Source organism: Ranitomeya imitator, chromosome 5 (assembly GCF_032444005.1).
Source record: "Ranitomeya imitator isolate aRanImi1 chromosome 5, aRanImi1.pri, whole genome shotgun sequence".
NCBI lineage: Eukaryota > Metazoa > Chordata > Amphibia > Anura > Dendrobatidae > Ranitomeya > Ranitomeya imitator.
The window spans coordinates 404,085,563-404,107,180 of NC_091286.1; the positions used below are offsets into that span (position 1 = coordinate 404,085,563).

General features: G+C 42.9%; 1 protein-coding gene across 2 annotated transcripts in view; it reads right to left on the minus strand.

Annotated features, from left to right (window-relative positions):
• VWA5B2 (von Willebrand factor A domain containing 5B2) overlaps nucleotides 1-21,083 on the minus strand; it is a 92,361-nt gene extending 71,278 nt beyond the window's left edge. Inside the window, exons 1-6 of one of the 2 annotated variants that reach the window (XM_069726959.1) lie at nucleotides 20,916-21,083; nucleotides 16,588-16,733; nucleotides 10,658-10,816; nucleotides 9,447-9,666; nucleotides 2,017-2,210; nucleotides 1,519-1,650 (exon numbers count right to left, since the gene is read on the minus strand). In XM_069726959.1, coding sequence (XP_069583060.1) covers nucleotides 1,519-1,650; nucleotides 2,017-2,210; nucleotides 9,447-9,666; nucleotides 10,658-10,816; nucleotides 16,588-16,726 — 844 coding nt within the window. In that variant the 5' untranslated portion in view covers nucleotides 16,727-16,733; nucleotides 20,916-21,083. Of the gene's footprint in view, nucleotides 1-1,518; nucleotides 1,651-2,016; nucleotides 2,211-9,434; nucleotides 9,667-10,657; nucleotides 10,817-16,587; nucleotides 16,734-20,915 lie in introns of both variants that reach the window. The other variant, XM_069726958.1, reaches the window with a different exon arrangement.
• Nucleotides 21,084-21,618: the final 535 nt, after the last annotated feature.

Genomic DNA, 21,618 nt, shown 5'->3' on the forward strand with positions numbered 1-21,618 from the left:
TCTCTTTCCCTCTCTGTGAAGCCAAAGATCTGTATTAATACATGTAGTTGATCTTCCCAGCAAAATGCTTCTAAGGAGAGCAGCCATAAATAGTGTGCTGTTCCATGTATGTTCTTCAGTTTCTATGTATGTTGTTATATTTCACTCTACTGCCACCCAATGGCCTTTTTCCACATGGCAGTTTGTTATTCATGATTTCTTGTGGGCATGTCTTTCACTTTCAGTTCAGGGGTCAAGTCTTCTCTTCCTCTGGCAGCCATTTCATTTTCAGTTTTCTTGCTGTTGTGAGAGGACACGTTTGAACCGGGCTTAAGAAGGCATCAGTCTTTCGACCTCTTGCTGCTCACACTTGCAGTCATACTTGGTGCTACAGCTTACTGTACCTTGTCTACACCTGCATTTCTGGAGAAAGTACTGTATTACCAGTTATATGCTGTATGTCCAGATTTCCAAATAAACAAGTCGGGATTGCACAATCCCTGGTGTGCATCATCTCTTTGGACGCTGAGCAGCATCGGTCCTATCTGCCCTATAGCAAGGAAATACTGAAGGTACGATTTTCTCTCTCACAACCCTTAATAGTCAACTACACCTATATTCGCCTCATGTGGGGACAGAACACATAGTGTAAAAACTGTAAAAACACTTTGGGCCTGATCATTATTGCATTTGTCTCTGTATTTTGTTTAGATGTTGTTGATTTTAGCCAGTTATTGACCTGTGTCAAATTCTTCTTTTAAATTTGCACCTTTTTAAGTCTATTTTATAAGTTCACCTGTTTTGTTTTTTATGTTTGCCATTGTGGGCAGGATTTGCGGTTTCCAGCCAATATATTTATTACCAATTTAATAAAAAGCCACAACATTTCTGAGCAAATGCACTACAGCTTTCCCTGGAATGATTTTGCATATGCCCACATTTTTGTGCACATTTTTCATATAGAATCTTGAAATATTCTTCAAAAAGAATAAAAAATAAAGAGTATTTCTTGCTTTTGTAAAATAAAAAAAATGTAACCACTTGCACCATTATGAAGAAAAAAAAACCTACAAATGATGAACTGCCTCTATTAGTCATACTAAAAAAAGTATGAGAAGCCAACCCTTCAAGAAAAGGAAAAAAAGAAAATGTAAAACTTTGCAGCAAATCCAGCATCCCGCCCTACCCAGGGTTTTGCCAATCCTGTTTCTTCAGAGGAATGACAATTTTACACTGTGGTCAACTCCTATCCTTAACTTGTTGATGCAGTTTGATGGGCACATCAACTACATGCATTAATAAGCATCTACATGCTTAACAGAATAAGACAGACATAGGAACCAAAGTGTAAGGAACATTCATTTCTGCTGTCATCTACCCCATGCTGCAATATGTTTGGTTTGCTTCTTAGGTGGATTTTTTGGAATCTTTGTTGGCGTGGAGTGGTTTTAAAAATAAAATATTTTAGCAGAATTGCAACTTTATTGCTAGTTTATTATCATTAACGTCTTTAGGTTTCAATGTTTTCTCACTATTTACCACTGGGATGTAGGATAATTTCAAGAGGTCGGTCACAGTTGTACTGTTCAGCCAAGCTGATCCAAACAGAGGAGGCAGAGACCGCAAAAGGACTAGCATCAGCACGAAGAGCATGTGATGGGCTCTCTATACCTGCAAAATAGTGGGGACGGATGTTACAATATGTTTAAACATTTCGCAACTCTCCATAATTACATATAATATATATATATATATATATATATATATATATATTATATCTGTTCACATCGGTGTTGCAGTTTTCACTTAATATAGAAGCAGCAATACTGTGCTAGATCTGATGCATTACGGATCCATTAGAACCATATTAATCTAAATGTGAAAGACCCAATTATTGGCCTTATTTCCAATTGTTTTGATAGCAAGGACAGCATTGCATGAATAATAATCTTGCCAGAATTGTCAATGAATGCAGTGTGTACATAGCCATATACTAATATATACATATAACTTTTTTTTTTTTTTTTTTTTACTTGCCTGCCAAAAGACATGGACCCTGGACCTGCAGACGAAAACTGAAGTGATAACGTTGTGGATTGGTGGCCAATCCAGTGAGGGCTGTGGAAAGGGATTTAGTATTTGTGGAAATCAGTGTCTGGGGTGGAGAGTCTGCTAACAACACCCAAGGAGTGGTCCCTGTCCCACTCACACCACCAAAACAACTGGCAGAACTGTAAGACATGGAATAAACAGGCATGATCCAACATGCATGATCAATCTAACAATCATGTGCATCCTGAAGTTAAATAACCGCAAACATGCAAAATATTGTAAACACAATATACCGGTACTAAATTATTCTTTAAGGTACCAGAAGCCTTTCACCATGTCGCCAAAAAGAAACAAAAAAAAAAATTACAAAATTGTGTGCGCAATTTTATATGCAAAATTCATATTTATTGAAATTATATATGAAAAGGGTGTGGTATTTGTCAAAGAGCAATGGTAGCTCTTGGCATGTCTTTGTCTATTAGGTTATACTGTAAGATTGATAAGTGTTCGAATAAAAAGAAGTATGCATTTTGAGGCCAAATTTCAAATGCAAGACTTGGCAAGTGTTATGGTTACATTAGTAGAACTGGACTAGACTGACATAGCTAGGGAATAATAAAATCTGCCTAGTCTTAAACAGTTTTAAACCTTTCAATGCCTGGCCATTTCAGTTTATGCGCTTTCGTGTTTTTCCTCTCTTCTTTTTAAGAGCCATAACTTTTTGTATTTTTCCATCATCATAGCCAAATAGGGCTTGTTTTTTTTGAGGAATGAGTAGCAGTTTTTAACCCCTTTCTGACATTGGAAGTAATAATACGTATTCCTCTAAAAGCTCCAAACATTATAAAAAAATTAGGCAAGAGGATCAGACTGTAGGTATGTAAGCATACACAGTACTAATAAACCAGGTCAAATATGATTTTAAATACAAGATATATATCTAGGGAATAGAACTAATACTTTGCTTCCCTACCTGGCAGCGGAGGTTGGCACCCTATGAGGAAATGAATTGGCGCCCCCGCTCCACATAGAATAAACCTGTTTGACCCTGAAGGGAATCCCTCAAAAAAACATCACCAACACTCAAAGTGCTTAAAGGGAAGCTGTTAGCAGGATTGTGCATAGTAACCTACAGACATTGTCAGGTCGGCGCTCTTATACCGATTAAAATGACACATTGGTTGAATAAATCCGTCTTATGGTTGTTCTTTAACCCCTTTACCCCCAAGGGTGGTTTGCACGTTAATGACCGGGCCAATTTTTACAATTCTAACCACTGTCCCTTTATGAGGTTATAACTCTGAAATGCTTCAACGGATTCCCAGTAATTCTGACATTGTTTTCTCGTGACATATTGTACTTCATGATATTGGCAAAATTTCTGTCATATTACCTGCGTTTATTTGTGAAAAAAAACGGAAATTTGGCGAAAAGTTTGAAAATTTTACAATTTTTATGCAATTAAATCACAGAGATATGTCACACAACATACTTAAGTAACATTTCCCACATGTCTACTTTACATTAGCACAATTTTGGAACCAACATTTTTTTTGTTAGGGAGTTATAAGGGCTAAAAGTTGACCAGCAATTTCTCATTTTTACAACATCATTTTTCTTTAGGGACCACATCACATTTGAAGTCATTTTGAGGGGTCTATATGATAGAAAATACCCAACTGTGACACCATTCTAAAAACTGCACCCCTCAAGGTGCTCAAAACCATATTCAAGAAGTTTATTAACCCTTCAGGTGTTTCACAGGAATTTTTGGAATGTTTAAATAAAAATGAATTGAGAGTCCTCAGTGGTTGATACCTTTTAATGGCTAACTGAAAAGATGGTAACAAATTGCAAGCTTTCGAGACTACATACGTCTCATCATCAGGCAAAGACTAAAACAAATTCTGAAGAATCACATATTTATGCACAACATAGTATAGGAAAAAAAAAAAGGGGAAAAAAAAAACATGGATAAGCCAGGTGACATGAAGCAGAATTACCATGGGTGATAAACAGTTACGTCCATAAATATTGGGCCAATTCTTAGATAAGGATTGTTTTATTGTCCTGTAATTAGGGTCTCTGTTGTGATGACCCTTCATGGTCTGAGGGGCAAGTTCCTTAGTTGATGTAAAAAGACATAAATCCATGTGACACATTCATTCCTGCATTAAGAGTGTCAAAAGTCGTCATCAGTTTATATTCCCAGTCTCTCTGAGATTTGAAGTTTCCTTTCATGCCACCTGGCTTATCCATGGTTTTTTTCCCCCTCTTTTTTTTCCTATACTATGTTGTGCATAAATATGTGATTCTTCAGAATTTGTTTTAGTCTTTGCCTGATGAAGAGACGTATGTAGTCTCGAAAGCTTGCAATTTGTTACCATCTTTTCAATTAGCCATTAAAAGGTATCAACCACTGAGGACTCTCAATTCTAAATATTTTTCTATCTACTGGCTAACAAGATATATTTCTTTCCTATATCTAAATAAAAATGAACATTTAACTTTTTTTCACAAAAAATTTACTTCAGGTCCAATTTGTTTCATTTTACCAAGGGTAACAGGAGAAAATGGACCCCAAAAAGTTGTTGTACAATTTGTCCTGAGTACGCTGATACCCCATATGTGGGGATAAACCACTGTTTGGGCGCTTGGCAGAGCTCGGAAGGGAAGAAGCACCAATTGACTTTTCAATGCAAAATTGACTGGAATTGAGATGGGACGCCATGCTGCGTTTGGAGAGCCACTAAACATTGAAACCCCCCACAAGTGACACCATTTTGGAAAGTAGACCCCCTAAGGAACTCATCTAAATGTGTTGTGAGAGCTTTGAACTCCCAAGTGTTTCACTACAATTTATAACGCAGAGCCGTGAAAATAAAAATTCTTTTTTATTCCCACAAAAATTATTTTTTAGCCCCCAGTTTTGTATTTTCCCAAGGGTAACAGGAGAAATTGGACCCCAAAAGTTGTTGTCCAATTTGTCCCGAGTACGCTGATACCCCATATGTGGGGGGGAACCATCGTTTGGGCGCATGGGAGAGCTCGGAAGGGAAGGAGCGCCATTTGGAATGCAGACTTAGATGGAATGATCTGCAGGCGTCACATTGCGTTTGCAGAGCCCCTAACGTACCTAAACAGTAGAAACCCCCCACAAGTGACCCCATATTGGAAACTAGACCCCCCCAAGGAACTTATCTAGATGTGTTGTGAAAGCTTTGAACCCCCAAGTGTTTCATTACAGTTTATAACGCAGAGCCATGAAAATAAAAAATCCTTTTTTTTTTTTCCACAAAAATTATTTTTTTGCCCCTAGTTTTGTATTTTTCCAAGCGTAACAGTTGAAATTGAACCCCAAAAGATGTTGTCCAATTTGTCCTGAGTACACTGATACCCCATATGTTGGGGTAAACCCCTGTTTGGGCGCACGGGAGAGCTCGGAAGGGAAGGAGCACTGTATTGCTTTTTCAATGCTGAATTGGCTGGAATTGAGATCGGACGCCATGTCGCATTTGGAGAGCCCCTGATGTGCCTAAACAGTGGAAACCCCCCAATTATAACTGAAACCCTAATCCAGACACACCCCTAACCCTAATCTCAACGGTAACCCTAATCACACCCCTAACCCTAATCCCAACCCTATTCCCAACCGTAAATGTAATCCAAACCCTAACCCTAACTTTAGCCCCAACCCTAACTTTAGCCCCAACCCTAACTGTAGCCCTAACCGTAGCCCCAACCCTATCCCTAGCCCTAATGGGAAAATGGAAATACATTTTTTTTATTTTTCCCTAACTAAGGGGGTGATGAAGGGGGGGGGTTTGATTTACTATTTATAGTGGGTTTTCTAGCGGAGTTTTATGATTGACAGCCGTCACACACTAAAAGACGCTTTTTATTGCAAAAAAAATATTTTTTGCGTTACCACATTTTGAGAGCTATAATTTTTCCATATTTTGGTCCACAGAGTCACGTGAGGTCTTGTTTTTTGCGGGACGAGTTGACGTTTTTATTGGTAACATTTTCGGGCACGTGACATTTTTTGATCGCTTTTTATTCTGATTTTTGTGAGGCAGAATGACCAAATACCAGCTATTCACAAATTTCTTTTTGGGGGGCGTTTATACCGTTCCGCGTTTGGTAACATTGATAAAGCAGTTTTATTCTTCGGGTCAGTAGAATTACAGCGATACCTCATTTATATAATTTTTTTTATGTTTTGGCGCTTTTATACGATAAAAACTATTTTATAGAAAAAATAATTGTATTTGCATCGCTGTATTCTGAGGACTATAACTTTTTTATTTTTTCGCTGATGATGCTGTATGGCGGCTCATTTTTTGCGGGACAAGATGACGTTTTCAGAGATTCCATGGTTATTTATATCCGTCTTTTTGATCGCATGTTATTCCACTTTTTGCTCGGCGGTATGATAAAGCGTTGTTTTTTGCCTCTTTTTTTACGGTGTTCACTGAAGGGGTTAACTAGCGGGACAGTTTTATAGGTCGGGTCGTTACGGACGCGGCGACACTAAATATGTGTACTTTTATTGTTTTTTTTTTATTTAAAGGAATGTATTTATTGGAACAATATATATATTTTTTTTTTATTTCTTTCTTTAGGAAAATGTAACTTTTTTTTTTTTTTACTTTTTTACTTTGCCCCAGGGGGGACACCACAGTAAAGTAACAGATCGCTGATCTGACACTTTGCTGTGCACTGTATCAGATCAGCGATCTGACGTGCACAGCTCCAGGCTTACAGGTGCCTGTTCTGAGCAGGCGCCTGCTCTGAGCAGGCGCCTGCTCTGAGAAGGCGCTTGTAAGCCACCTCCCTGCAGGACCCAGATGCAGCCCCGGGACCATTTTGGATCTGGGCCTGCTGCAGGAAGGAAGGTAGGAGACCCTCGAAGCAACGTGATCACATCGCGGTGCTCCGAGGGTCTCAGGGAAGCCCGCAGGGAGCCCCCTCCCTGCGCGATGCTTCCCCATACCGCTGGAACACTGCGATCATGTTTGATCGCAGTGTGCCGGGGGTTAATGTGCCGGGGGCGGTCCATGACCGATCCTGGCAAATAGTGCCGGATGTCAGCTGCGATAGTCAGCTGACACCCGGCCGCGCTCCCCCCGTGAGCGCGGCTGATCGCGCTGGACGTACTATTCTGTCCTTGGGAAGTAGGGCCCACCCCACATGGACGGAATAGTACGTCCAATGGCAGAAAGGGGTTAATCTTTATTTTGAGTTTTTAGTTAATGATATGCTCGTGACTTAAGGTGGGCCTGGAAGGGGGTCTTCATGTGGTGCTATTCATAATGTTGACAAGTCAATGATCCCTCACTGACCTGCCTCTAGTTTGTATAATGAATATCTGTAAATACTTTAAAAAAAAACCTCTGCAGCATAATTGCATGTTTTATGTGCCAATAATAACTGTTCTTCATGTTATTCAGCTAGAAAAAAAAAATATTGAAAATGGCGCCTGCGCAGTACCAGCTATTGGTGTATAAAGCTGTGATCCGATAGCTGCTACTGTGCATGCGCTGCGCCAGTGGCACCATCTTACTTGAGAAGAAAAAAAAAAATTCTTCCTCCAAGATGGCGCCGCCCGCTCCTGCGCAGTAGCAGCTCTCGGCTATCTCCGAGTACACAGTACATAGCAGGGGCACATTTATAAAAGATTATCTCAGCACAGGAACATTTTATTTAAACGCATCCAATTGTGGAAGTTATTATTCCAAGATCTACTGATTAAAATCAACTATTTGTTCATGGCAAAAACCCCTTTAAAAAGAAAACAATACAAAAATACATATATTTTGTATTACTGTGTTCATAAAAGTCCAATCTATCAAAATATAAAATAAGTTAATCCGATCCATAAACAGCATAATGAGAAAAAAGGATGGAAACGCCAGAATTATGATCTTTTGAACACCACAACGTTGCAGTAAGAGGTGGTCAAAACATTAAATCTACCCCAAAATAGGATCAGTGAAAACTTCTGTTTAGGGAGCAAACAATAAGCTCTCAGAAAATGACAAACACAAAAATATTTTTTTAGTCTTTTTTTATTTTTTATGAATTTTTAATTTTTTTCCGTGGTTGATACCTTTTAATGGCCAACTGAAAAGATGGTAACAAATTGCAAGCTTTCGAGACTACTCAGGCCTCCTCATCAGGCACAGACTAAAAGAAAGTCTGGAGAATCACATATTTATGCACAAAACATCACAGACAAAAAAAAAAAAACATGGATAAGACAGGTGACATGAAGCAGAATTACCATGGGTGATAAACAGTTATGTCCATAAATATGGGACCAGTTCTTAGATAGGGAATGTTTTATTGTTCCCTGATTGGGGTCTGGTTCTGTTGTGATGACCCCACATGGTCTGAAGGGCATATTCCTTAGTTCCTTAGTTGATGTAAAAAGACAGAAATCCATGCGACATATTCATTCCTGCACTAAGACTGTCAAAGGTCATCATGAGTTTATATTCCCATATTCATCTGTCTCTTTGAGATTTGAAGTTACCTTTTAAAACAAGTACTTGTTGTCTTATCCATGTTTTTTTTTCTCTGATGTTTTGTGCATAAATATGTGAGACTCCAGAATTTTTTTTAGTCTATGCCTGATGAAGAGGCCTGAGTAGTCTCGAAAGCTTGCAATTTGTTACCATCTTTTCAGTTAGCCATTAAAAAGGTATCAACCACTGAAGACTCTCAATTCTAAATATTTTTCTATCTACTGGCTAACACGGTACCAAGATATCAAGATATATATCTTTCACGTATCAATTTTTTTCCTCCACTGAAAAAACAAAACTATGTACATTTGGTATATGCGCACTCATACTAACTGGGAAAATAATATTGCTAGGTCAGTTTTACATATAGTGAACATGGTAAATAAAAAAAAACTCAACTGTGGAATTGCACTTTTTTGTTCTTGCTTTCAAGTGTATCACATGATAAAATGAATGGTATCGTTCAAAAGTACAATTTGTCTTGCTAAAAACAAACCCTCATACGGCTATACTGACAGAAAAACAAAGTTATGGCTCTTGGAAGAAGGGGAGGAAAAAAGGAACACTGGGGAAAAAAAGGAAAACTAATTTACAAGGCAGAATAGTGGACTATTTAGTATTCCCTACTTAAAAAATATTTCTTTGTTAAATTCAAAGCTTGTGCAGGACCTTCACATTTTATAATGTGAAAGTTTATGTTGTTTCAGGATATACTGTACACATGGTTTGGATATAATAATCAGGACACAAAACTTTTCAATATATAAAAAAAATAAAATAGGTGCATATTGCAGCATGCAAAACAGAATCCAAATATATGTAGTGATTTACACCATTTAAACCAATGCCCCAGTACACAGAACGCACAATCACCATGAGCACAACCTGTCGTCACACAGACCATCCTCGTGCACGTTTGGATCCCCTGGATTTGGTGCCAAGGGGGTGAGGGTTGAGTTGAGGGTCACACGTACAGCACCCCCTGGAAGCGTTTGCAGCTCTCTGCTAGTTTGCAGAGTTACACTGACTACTGCGGAGGGATGTACAGATCCCACACAAAGCATAAACACTTTGTGTGCTGTGTCAGCATCTAAAACAAGGTGTCCTAAAATAGGGAAAAGAAAGAAAGATCAGCTGTATGAGGCTTACAGGAGCAAAGACTACAATTAATGTTTGTGGAATAGATTTTTCGTTTAATGGGCATAGTATAAAGTTTAGTAATTAACTCCTATCCACTATCTATCGGATAGGGAATAATTTCCCGATTGTTGGGGACCCTACATCCAAGACCTGGGGCTTGAAGAACCCAGTGTGAATGGAGCTGAAATCGATCATGCGCACCTCTGCTCCATTCATTCTTAATGGGAGTGCGAAAAGACTAGTCAAACACTAGACTAGTCAAACACTATGCTTGGCTATCTCCAGCAGTTCCATAGAGAATGAATAGAGCAGCAGTGCGCACAATCGACCACTATTCCATTCATGCAGGGCTTTTAAGAGTCCCGATTCTCGTGATTTTTGAGGGTCCCAGTGGTCAGGAATAGTTTATGAGCGAGTATACTCTTTGCTCGGTGATCTCCGAGTATTTGTTATTGCTCAGAGATCTAGTTTTCATTGCCTCAGTTGCATGATTTACGGCTGCCAGATACGCTGAATACATGTGAGGAATGCCTGTTTGTTAGGGAATTCCCACATGTATTCAGCGTATCTGGCAGTTGTAAATCATGCAACTGAGGCGATGAAAACTAGATCTTCGAGCAATAACAAATACTCGGAGATCACCAGAGCAACGAGTATACTCGCTTATCACTAGTCAGGAAGAATCTAAACTAAAATATTGAGCCACTTTGAAAGTTAACAAGTAAAAGTACATAGCAAAGACTGTCTGCAAAATCTGATTACACAGGGTTTGTTTGTAGTATGTAACCACAGCCACTCATAGGTCTCAATTAGAGCTGCAGACATAAAACAGAAGTATAAATTTTAATCAAGACTGTATGCAACATTATACACTATATACTGTAGATGAACTGTTGCAAATGTCAAATCAGGCTTTTTTTTTCCAGCGGGGTGCAACTGTAAAACTTTGTACTCACCACTGGGGCAACAACAAGGCAGCAATTCCAAGTGACAACTAGAACAGCATTCTTCCATTCGTGTTTGACTCTGGACGTGAGCTTGAACTTTCCTGTTTCCAGTGACTGCCTCAAAACTCGTCACAACCTCCCCTTCTTCCAGGTGGTAAACGAACATGGCTAGAGGAAGGACATAATAATAATAATAATGGAAGAATCCGGCCTGTTGAATTTCAGAAAGATAATCCAAACCTTTTGCTTCATGTGGCTATAAACCACAGCCAGAGGAGTCTAGCAATGGCTCTCCCAAAGAGAACAGAGGACCATTCCGCTCTGCTATGGTTTCCAAGAGTCTATGGGGGAGTCGGGGGAGATAATGAGAGTGGAGGGCTTTTGGATTTCTTCATAGTTTGCAATATTATGGCCCTGTGGAAAAGCTGTAAATTTTAGTGGAATGAAACCTTTCATCAGAAAGCAGGAAACTGTTTTCCAAAAGTCTCTTTCTAATAACAAGGTCAGATTCTGCTTACTCCGATAATGATCTACTCATACGAGAACCTCAATAAGGTTGTTTGGACAATAGATCTTAGTCAAAATATTGCACTGATTTTTATGAACTTTGCAACTTCCCGTCAAGTGGAACAAACTTCTATCTGGTTGGACATTTTTTCCCCTGAAAGATACATCTCTATGGGAACAAAATTAAGATACGTGTTGCTTCATTTATTTTAATGGAGCATGTTTTTAGGAATATAGCCGTATACTTCATGATCTTAAATATTTACATAGCAAGTTCAATAAGCATAAACTATAATTAAAATTGAGTAGGACGATGATTGCTACATATACTCCCAGGCACGTGGGTGTATACATGATCAGTTCTTTTGACAAGCATAGTAGAGGCAACTGTTTTAAACTGAGATCACATTATTTTCATATTGCTAATTTACTCCCAAATCAGGAGTCAAAACATTTTGAGAGGAAAGCAAATAAATGAATAACTGATGATAGCAAACATTATGTGTGCAAACACCTGAGATAGCTGTCAGCAAAGTGCTTGTTCAACAGCTACTCCTCACCCCATCCCCCAAACACATGCAATGTTAGCTGAGCATTCATGTGTTCTCAATAGTAAGGGTACCGTCACACAGTGGCATTTTGATCGCTACGACGGCACGATCCGTGACGCTCCAGCATCGTAACAATATCGCTCCAGCGTCGTAGACTGCTGTCACACTTTGCAATGTACGACGCTGGAGCGATAATTTCATGACGTATGTGCGATGTAGAAGCCGTTGGTTACTATGCGCACATCGTATACAATATCGTGCACACCTTTGTTACACCATGCGATCATGCCGCCACAGCGGGACACTAGACGACGAAAGAAAGTTTCAAACGATCTGCTACGACGTACGATTCTCAGCGGGGTCCCTGATCGCAGGAGCGTGTCAGACACAGCGAGATCGCTGGAACGTCACAGATATATTGCTGGAACGTCACGAATCGTGCCGTCGTAGCGATCAAAATGCCACTGTGTGACGGTACCCTAAGAGAGGCATAAAGGTGGCCATACACATTGACGAGCCTGCTGATTTTACTGGATGGTTAACCAATGCATATAGAGGTGTCCTGGCTTTCCTCTGACCGCAGATGTCAAGAAATAACGAGGTCAGGCATTTTGGAGTTCAACATGCTGACTCGTTTGTTTTTTTATTTTTTTAAGTGAGATATACCGTAATCTGTCAGCAGATGTGTTTTGCAGAGGCCTACTCACAATATTGAGAATCTATACAGGCTCAGCTAAGCCAAGGAGATATGCGTATAGTGGTCAGGAGAACAGCTGTTGGCCAAACAAGCCTTCAACCAACAGCTATCCTGTGGCCAGCCTAAAGGTACCGTCACACATAACGATATCGTTAACGATATCGTTGCTTTTTGTGACGTAGCAACGATATCGTTAACGAAATCGTTATGCGTGACAGCGACCAACGATCAGACCCCTGCTGGGAGATCGTTGGTCGCTGGGGAAAGTCCAGAACTTTATTTCGTCGCTGGATCGGCGTGTGTGACGCCGATTCAGCGATGTCTTCACTGGCTAGCGATATCGTCCAGTGTGACACACAGCAGCGATCAGGCCCCTGCTGTGATATCGCTGGTCGGGGCAGAAAGGCCAGAACTTTATTTCGTCGCTGGCTCTCCCGCTGACATCGCTGAATCGGTGTGTGTGACGCCGATTCAGCGATGTCTTCGCTGGTAACCAGGGTAAACATCGGGTTACTAAGCGCAGGGCCGCGCTTAGTAACCCGATGTTTACCCTGGTTACCATCGTTAAAGTAAAAAAACAACCACTACATACTTACCTACCGCTGTCTGTCCCCGGCGCTCTGCTTCTCTGGTCTGGCTGTGAGTGCCGGGCAGCCGGAAAGCAGAGCGGTGGCGTCACCGCTCTACTTTCCGGCCGCTGTGCTCACAGCCAGACCAGAGAAGCAGAGCGCCGGGGACAGACACGGAAGGTAAGTATGTAGTGGTTGTTTTTTTTACTTTAACGATGGTAACCAGGGTAAACATCGGGTTACTAAGCGCGGCCCTGCGCTTAGTAACCCGATGTTTACCCTGGTTACCGGCATCGTTGGTCGCTGGAGAGCTGTCTGTGTGACAGCTCTCCAGCGACCAAACAGCGACGCTGCAGCGATCCGGATCGTTGTCGGTATCGCGGCAGCGTCGCTTAGTGTGACGGTACCTTTATGGAAGACTAGGTTGCTTTAATAGCAGCCTTCAGCTCGTTTGCATTGTTGGGTCTGCTGTTTCTTATCTTCCTCTTGACAATACCCCATAGATTCTCTATGGGGTTAAGGTCAGGCGAGTTTGTTGGCCAATCAACCGCAGTGATACTGTTGTTTTCAAACCAGGTATAGGTACTTTTGGCAGTGTGAACAGGTGCCAAGTCCTGCTGGAGAATGAAATTTCCATCTCCAAAAAGTTTGTCGGCAGAGGGAAGCATGACGTCCCCTAAAATTTCCTGGTAGACCGCTGCGCTGACTTTGGTCTTGGTAAAACACAGTGGACCTACACCAGCAGATGACATGGCTCCCCAAACCATCACTGATTGTGGAAACTTCACACTAGACCACAAACAACTTGGATCGTGAGCCTCTCCAGTCTTCTTCCAGACTCTGGGACCTTGATTTCCAAATTAAATGCAAAATTTACTTTCATGTGAAAACAGCACCTTGGACCACTGAGCAACAGTCCAGTTCTTTTTCTCCTTGGCCCAAGTAAGGCTACGTTCACATTAGCGTTTTGCGCGGCTGCGTCGGGCGCAGCCGCGGTGACGCATGCGTCATGCTCCCCTATATTTAACATGGGGGGCGCATGGACATGCGTTATGCTGCGTTTTGCGACGCATGCGTTTTTTTTTTTGCCGCAAGCGTAGTGCGCAGAGGACGCAGCAAGTTGCATTTTTTTAGCGTCCAAAATTCGGCAAAAAAGGACGCATGCGTCGCAAAACGCTGCGTTTTAGCGTGCGTTTTGTTGCGTTTTTGTTTGCGTTGTGCGTTGCGTCTCCGACGCAACATCGCACAACGCAAATGTGAACGTAGCCTAAGAAGCTTCTGGCATTGTCTAATGGTCATGAGTGGCTTGACACAAGGAATGCGACACTTGTAGCCCATGTCCTGGATACATCTGTGTGTGGTGGCTCTTGAAGCTATGACTCCAGCAGCAGTCCATTCCTTGTGAATCTTCCCAAAATTTTAGAATGGCCTTCTGTGGTAATCCCGGTTGCTTGTGCACCTTTTTCTACACTTTTTCCTTCCACTCAACTTTCCATTAATATGCTTGGATACAGCACTCTGTGAACAGCCAGCTTCTTTAGCAATGACCTTTTGTGGTTTACCCTCCTTGTGGAGTGTGTCAATGACTGCCTTCTGGACATCTGTCAAGTCAGCAGTCTTCCCCATGATTGTGGAGCCTACTAAAACAGAATTAGGGACCTTTTTAAACGCTTAGGAAGCCTTTGCAGGTGTTTTTTATTAATTATTCTAATTTTCTGATATAATGACTCTTGAGTTTTCATTGACTTTGGGCCATAATCATCAACATTAACAGAAATAAACACTTGAAATAGATCACTCTGTTTGCAATTGTCACGTCCTCCGATACTTACCTCGCTCTCTCTAGCCGGCATGCCCCCAGCATGGTCCCTCGCTGTATTCCACCCGGCTTCTCGGGCTCACGGCGCTTCGCGCATGCGCAGTTGCGCTTCTTCCGCCACAAGAGTTCCTGGGAGGTCGTGACCCAGTGGCTCCGCCCCAACATGGCGGCGCCCACCGGGTATTTTGGTCCGGCGTCTACTCAGGTAAGACACCTGAGTATCGTCGTAGCGGCGCCTGCTTTGTCCTGGTGTCCCTCTTCGTCCTCAAGTCCCGTGTCTCTGCTGGTCACTCTCTAGCCCTGTGCTTTTTCCCCCCTTCTTGCCAGCCTGTTAGATTTGTCTATTCCTTGGTTGTCCTGTTTCCCTCCACACCTATTTGTCCCGTCCTCATCTTGTCCTATTTTCAGCTCTGTTTCTCAGCAGTCCTCTTCTCCTGAATTTCATTAGCCTTCAGGTTTCTCTAGTCCTTTAGCAGATCCACCTTTACTATTTGTTTTTTCCCTTCCTTTTAAGCTCCCAGCTTCCAGTCATTCTCCGTTCCAGATTCCCCTAATCCTATCCTTTTCCCTTTTGGTTACCCGTGTCCACTTATCCTCGTTTTACCCCAGTCGTCCTTTTGGCTCCGGCAGTTGTGGTTACATCCCCCTTGGGCCTACTTCTTTCACTCCCTGTATAAAGGGTGGATCTATCTGGTCCACTCATCTTCGGGGGGCTCTGGAGCCGTTACCCAGAGGGTCCACTTTTGGGTTTTTGTCCCTTAGAACCCTGTCCGTGATAGTAATGACTATATATAATATACAGTAGGAGTTTCACTTTTTGTATTGAAGAACTGAAATAAATTAACTTTTTCATGATATTCTAAATTTTGAGAAGCACCTGTAGATGTCTGCATAGGAGCATATGTTATTCTAAAACCTTTAGATAATGCTCAGTATTGATAGCGCATTCCAAGTTGTGTAAGCTGCCTATGCCATAGGGACTAATGCAACCCCATGCATTCAGAGTCGCAAGCTTATGGACTGTGCGCAGATAAGCTGGATGGTCCCTCTACTATGACTGCAGGTCACAGCGTCCGTGGCTTTCATAAGGAATTTACGTTTTGATTCATCTGATCACAGAACAGTTTGCCATTTTTTCGCTCGTTTTAAATAAGCTTAGACCCAGAGAAGATGGCAGCGTTTCTGGATTGTGTTGATATATATCGCTTCTTTGCATGTTAAAGCTTTAACTTGTACTATGAACTGTGTTCACAGATAATGATTTCTCAAAATATTTGTGAGCCCATGCAATGATTTGCATGACCAAATTATGCCTCTTTTTACGGCAGTGCCGCCTGAGGGCCAGTAGATCACAAGAATTTAATGTACATGGATTTCTTCGAAACCTCTCAATCTTCCAATATGTACTTTACATGGTGGGACATTTCATAGTTTTTAAACAATTGTTCACAGACCAGCTTTGCTTCTGACAGACTCTCCAACACGCTCTTTTTATACAGAATCACCTGTGTTTCATTAGTACCACTTACATTTCCAGCCTTTTATTATCCTGGTCCCAACTTTTTGTAGATGCATTGCTGACATCATTGTCTAAATTAGTTACTTTTTCAAAAGAAATGGAAAAAAATTAACTTTCAGCTTCTGACATGTGTTCTATTGCAAATAAAATAAGGCTGTAAAAGATTTACAAATCACTGCTTTCTCTACATTTTACCCAGCGTCCCAACTTTTTTGGAATTGGGATATACGGTAATTTAAGAACATTTTTACAATATAGTCTACTATTATAATCCTACCTTGTACTGTGTCGCCACAGGTGTTTAGGTAGGTCAACTGGGCACTGAGCCCCAGGCTAAAGCCATTGGCACAGGCATTTACACATGAAGCCTCAAGAGGGAGCTGCACCCAGGAGGATGTATCATACAGACCAGGCATCCTGCTACTGTTGAGAGAAAATGTTTCATTACAGCATAAATATATGTAACATTCATACATAATGTAGCAAGCTTTTCAATGTCTATCATACTTGTAAAGAAGAGGTCTGTAATAAACAAGTAACATACGCTTGTAAAAATTATTCTTTCCTGGGAGTAAAAGTTATCTTCTTTCCGTGGAGATGCTACAGTACCTCGGAGGACAAATCTTAATAAGAATAGAAAATACAAACACAGGTTATCTTTGTTATACAACCTGCATTGCAAATTATATTTTGATAGAACAGTTTTGGTAAGAGGAGTCGCATCTCTAGACCCTCATGGCTAGGGCCATATGTTATTCCAGTTTGCAGCGTCCACGTGTCCCAGTTTTCTAGGCTGCCGGGTGATGAGGAATACAGTTTCCATGAGATCTGTTCTGGAGCTGGCTGGTTTACCAGTGGATTAATCATTTATCTGGACACCTTTAGGCTATATTCACACTTAGCGGTTTTTACCGCGGAACCGCCGCGATTTTGATGCTGCGGGTCCGCAGCAGTTTCCATAGCGTTTACAGTAACATGTAAACCCTATGGAAACCGCAAACCGCTGTGCACATGCTGCGGGAAAAACCGTGCGGGAACGCAGCGGTTTACAACCCGCAGCATGTCACTTCTTTGTGCAGAATCGCTGCGATTCTGCACCCATAGGAATGCATTGAACCGCTTACTTCCCGCATGGGGCTGTGCCCACGTTGCGGGAAGTAAGCGGATAATGTGCGGGTGGTACCCGGGGTGGAGGAGAGGAGACTCTCCTCCAGGCCCTGGGAACCATATTTGGGGTTAAAAAATAAAAAATCTGGTTATACTCACCCTCTGATGTCCGGAGCTCCTGGGCGCTGCACGCGGCCGTCCGGTCAGAGTTGCTGTGCGACCAGGACCTGCGGTGACGTCGCGGTCACATGACCGTGACGTCACGAAGGGTCCTTCTCCCACAGCATCTTTGGAACCGGACCGCCGGGTGCAGCGCCCAGGAGATCCGGACATCAGAGGGTGAGTATAACCAATTTTTATTATTTTTAACATTACTATTGATGCTGCATATTGCTGCATATGCAGCATCAATAGTATAGGCGGAAACCCGCAGCGGAAAACGCGGAACAAACCGCGATAAATCTGCAGGGAGAACCGCAGTTGTTTTGCCCTGCAGATTTATCAAATCCGCTGCGGGAGAACCCGCAGGGACCCGACGCAAGGTGTGAACATAGCCTTAATCCACACATACACATAGATGACAAAGTACAGACCACCTTTCTAGAGCTCCAGAGACTATAGAGAATGTGCAGCCTGCACCCAATACAGAGGGATGACTCATGCATTATACTACTGTGCTAATCTGAAACATTTGTCTAATTTGACAGTAGTGAAATCCAGAGCCCAATTTCAAACAATTCCTCATTATGATCAGTGACATCCTGGCTCATTTTTAAGAAACACTCCCAAAAAAAGATGCTATACCATAATCCTTTCTACACATTTCTCTAGCGTAGTTCTATTACAATACTTACAGATTGCCATCATCCCTGGTTTCCAGCATCGCTCTAGTCCTCTTCTGAGTTACGTGACCCAAACCCCTCTCTGATAAAATGTGTTGATGTGTGGACCCGACTTGAAGTCACGTGACCCAGATGATGCCCGAGCAACGCTGGAAACCGAGGTAGGACAACAGTCAGTTATTTTAATCTAACTGCACTACATCACAGATATATTCAGAAAGGTTTAGGGGGATAACATTTTTGCCGGGAATGCTTGTTAATAAATGGCAACGCTAGCCCTCTTCTTTAACATTGACATCTGCTGGTTTAGCTACTAAAATCCATTCTGAGTATTGAAAAAGTTGGGGAAAAGATGAACCTGACCAAGTAGACATCATTGCCAATGTTGCACTTGGATGCCGCAGGGACATATGAGAAATTTGAACAATACGTCAGCGAAGTGGCAAGGATCCAAATAGTGCGGTCACGTAACCTGTATATTTAGACAAAAGTACGCTTGGGGGGAGGGGTAATCTATAATATAACGCTGGGAGCGTCACTCTGTCCGAAGCCTTTATAGACTGCGCAGGCGCGACGCTCCTAGCGTTACATTATAGTGTCAGGGAAAAAAAATGGCGCCGGAAGGCGCGGACTGCCGGGAGCAGGGGGTCGGGAGCAGGGGGACACCGTGCACATATTTGCGCCCTGATTATGCTGTGGCACTTCATGCCACAGCAATTTGTTACTTACGCCATTCCTTTCCGCCCCGCCCATTTTCTTCGTCCTCCTGCTGCCGGAATCGGCGCCGGCGCAGCGCCGATTCCGGCAGCAGGAGGACGAAGAAAATGGGCGGAAAGGAATGGCGTAAGTAACAAATTGCTGTGGCATGAAGCTGTGGCACTTCATGCCACAGCAATCTGTTACTTACGCCACCTCATACGGGGCATATATTATGGAGCAGCGTATGGGGCATATGGATGGGAGCAGCAAATTAAAGAACGGTGGTGCAGGATGGGAGCAGCACATGACAGAACGGGGGCACAGGATGGGAGCAGCACACGACAGAATAGGGCAGCACATGACAGAACGGGGGTGTAGGATGGCAGCAGCACATGAGAGAACGGGGGTGCAAGATGGAAGCAGCACATGACAGAACGGAGGCGCAGGATGGGAGCAGCACATGACACAACGGTGGCGCAAGATGGGAGCAGCACATGACATAACCGGGGCGCAGGATGGGAGCAGCACATGACAGGATGGGGGAGCAGGATGGGAGCAGCACATGACAGGACGGGGCCTAAGGATGGGAGCAGCACATGACAGGATGGGGGAGCAGGATGGGAGCAGCACATGACAGAACCGGGGCGCAGGATGGGAGCAGCAAATGACAGAATGGGGGCGCAGGATGGGAACAGTACATGACAGAATGGGGGCGCAGGATGGAGCAGCACATGTCAGAATGGGGGCGCAGGATGGCAGCAGCACATGTCAGAATGGGGGCGCAGGATGGCAGCAGCACATGATAGGATGGGGACGCAGGATGGAGCAGCACATACCATGATGGAGACCATATACCAATATAAATGCTCGCCACCCGGTCGTAGAACGGGTTCAATAGCTAGTCAAAGTATATTAGTAAACTCAAAGTGCAAGGTAAGATAGAGCTGTAGAATGGCTCTACATATTGTTTTAAACAGCACATACAGATCTACCATTCCCAGCTGCTGCTCTGTACTACTTTACAGATCACTAGTGATGAGCAAATATACTCGTTACTTGAGATTTCTCGAGCACGCTCGGATGTCCTCCGAGTATTTTTTAGTGCTCAGAGATTTAGTTTTTCTTGCCGCAGCTGAATGATTTACATCTGTTAGCCAGCATAAGTACATGTGGGGATTCCCTAGCAACCAAGCAAAGTTGTGTAACATTAAATATACATTAGATCTATTGGACGGGTACTGACAGAGTGACATGTTAGACGCAGCATTATCATCACACAGCATAATGACAACCCAAAACCTCCACCTGGAAAACAATCACATTCTGTAAATATTACACACATGCCAAACAGTGATAACACATTAAAATAAAATCAAATCTGAACACCCTATTATGGTCCCCGAATGGAAATCTGGCACCTGGGTTCACCCTTAACTTGACTGCCCTGTTACAGTGCCCTGACCCGATCCCACACGTTGTGCCAATCATTTCCAGCAATGAAATCCACCCAAATTACCAACAGATACCAGAGACTGCACAACATAGCAAAAGTAGGGTACATGGGTGTACAGTTGTCACAACAGAGCAAATAAAAGATGAATGCCACCTGTGCCTGGCACCACACTCTGCGGTGAATTCTGCCATTACCTGTAATACTGACAACTTTGGCATTTTCATATTTTGGTTAGAAAGAAGATGAGGGATGATGAGTCAGGAATAAGTAATGTGCCCACTCCTTCCCCAGAGTCTCACACCCAAAAAGTGGTCTGCAGAAGATCCCACCTACATGTAGCCAGAAGCCCTGGGAGCAGCTCCTCACCTAGATGCCAGCTAGCCTACTCCCATCTAATGGCAGGGGGTGACAAGCCAGCTAACAGTGTACCCTCACCCCTGACAAAATCAGACAGAAATCCAGAGCGGGTGAGTGCCCCGCCTGAGAGGGTGTCTTCTCCATCACCTCAGTATAAGGTCCCTGGGACGGTGCCAGCACTGCAGAGAGGAGCTGCTGCTTGGAAGTATGGAGGGTGCGGTCTGTGCTTTCTCCCAGCTGCTTCCTCAGCAGTGAGCTGGACGGTGTGCACAGTGCTGAGCTGCTCAGGATGGCTCCCTGCTCTCGGGGTGCTCTGGGTGCCGGCACCTCCTCTTCCCTGCCTCCTCCCTCTCTGGCTGTGGACTGTGCAGGGAATGGAGGCTGTGCTGTACCTCAGCTCTTTCCCACCTGAACTCCATGTGAGACAGTCCAGTCACAGCAGCACCCCTCAGGTGTCGTCCGGCAATGTCTGCCCTGCCACCTGAGGAGAATTCAGTGTCTTGTTTATACACCTGGATCAGCTTTCTTCATTCGCTATAATGTGTTTTGTACACTCGGTTTTTTTATTGTGATTTTTTTGTTTGTTTGTTTTTATACACTTCAGCAGTTTTTTTTAGGCAAATGTTGAGTTCTGCTTTTTTTTTTCTGCAGGAAAAACACGCTCTCTTCACAGTATGGAGCCTCTTTCTTACTAAGGCTACGTTCACATTAGCATCTTGCGGTGGTGCGTCGGGCGCAACCGTGGCGACGCATGCGTCATGCACCCCTATATTTTACATGGGGGCGCATGGACATGCGTTGTCTTGCGTTTTGTGACGCATGCGTCTTTTTTGGCGCAGAGGACACAGCA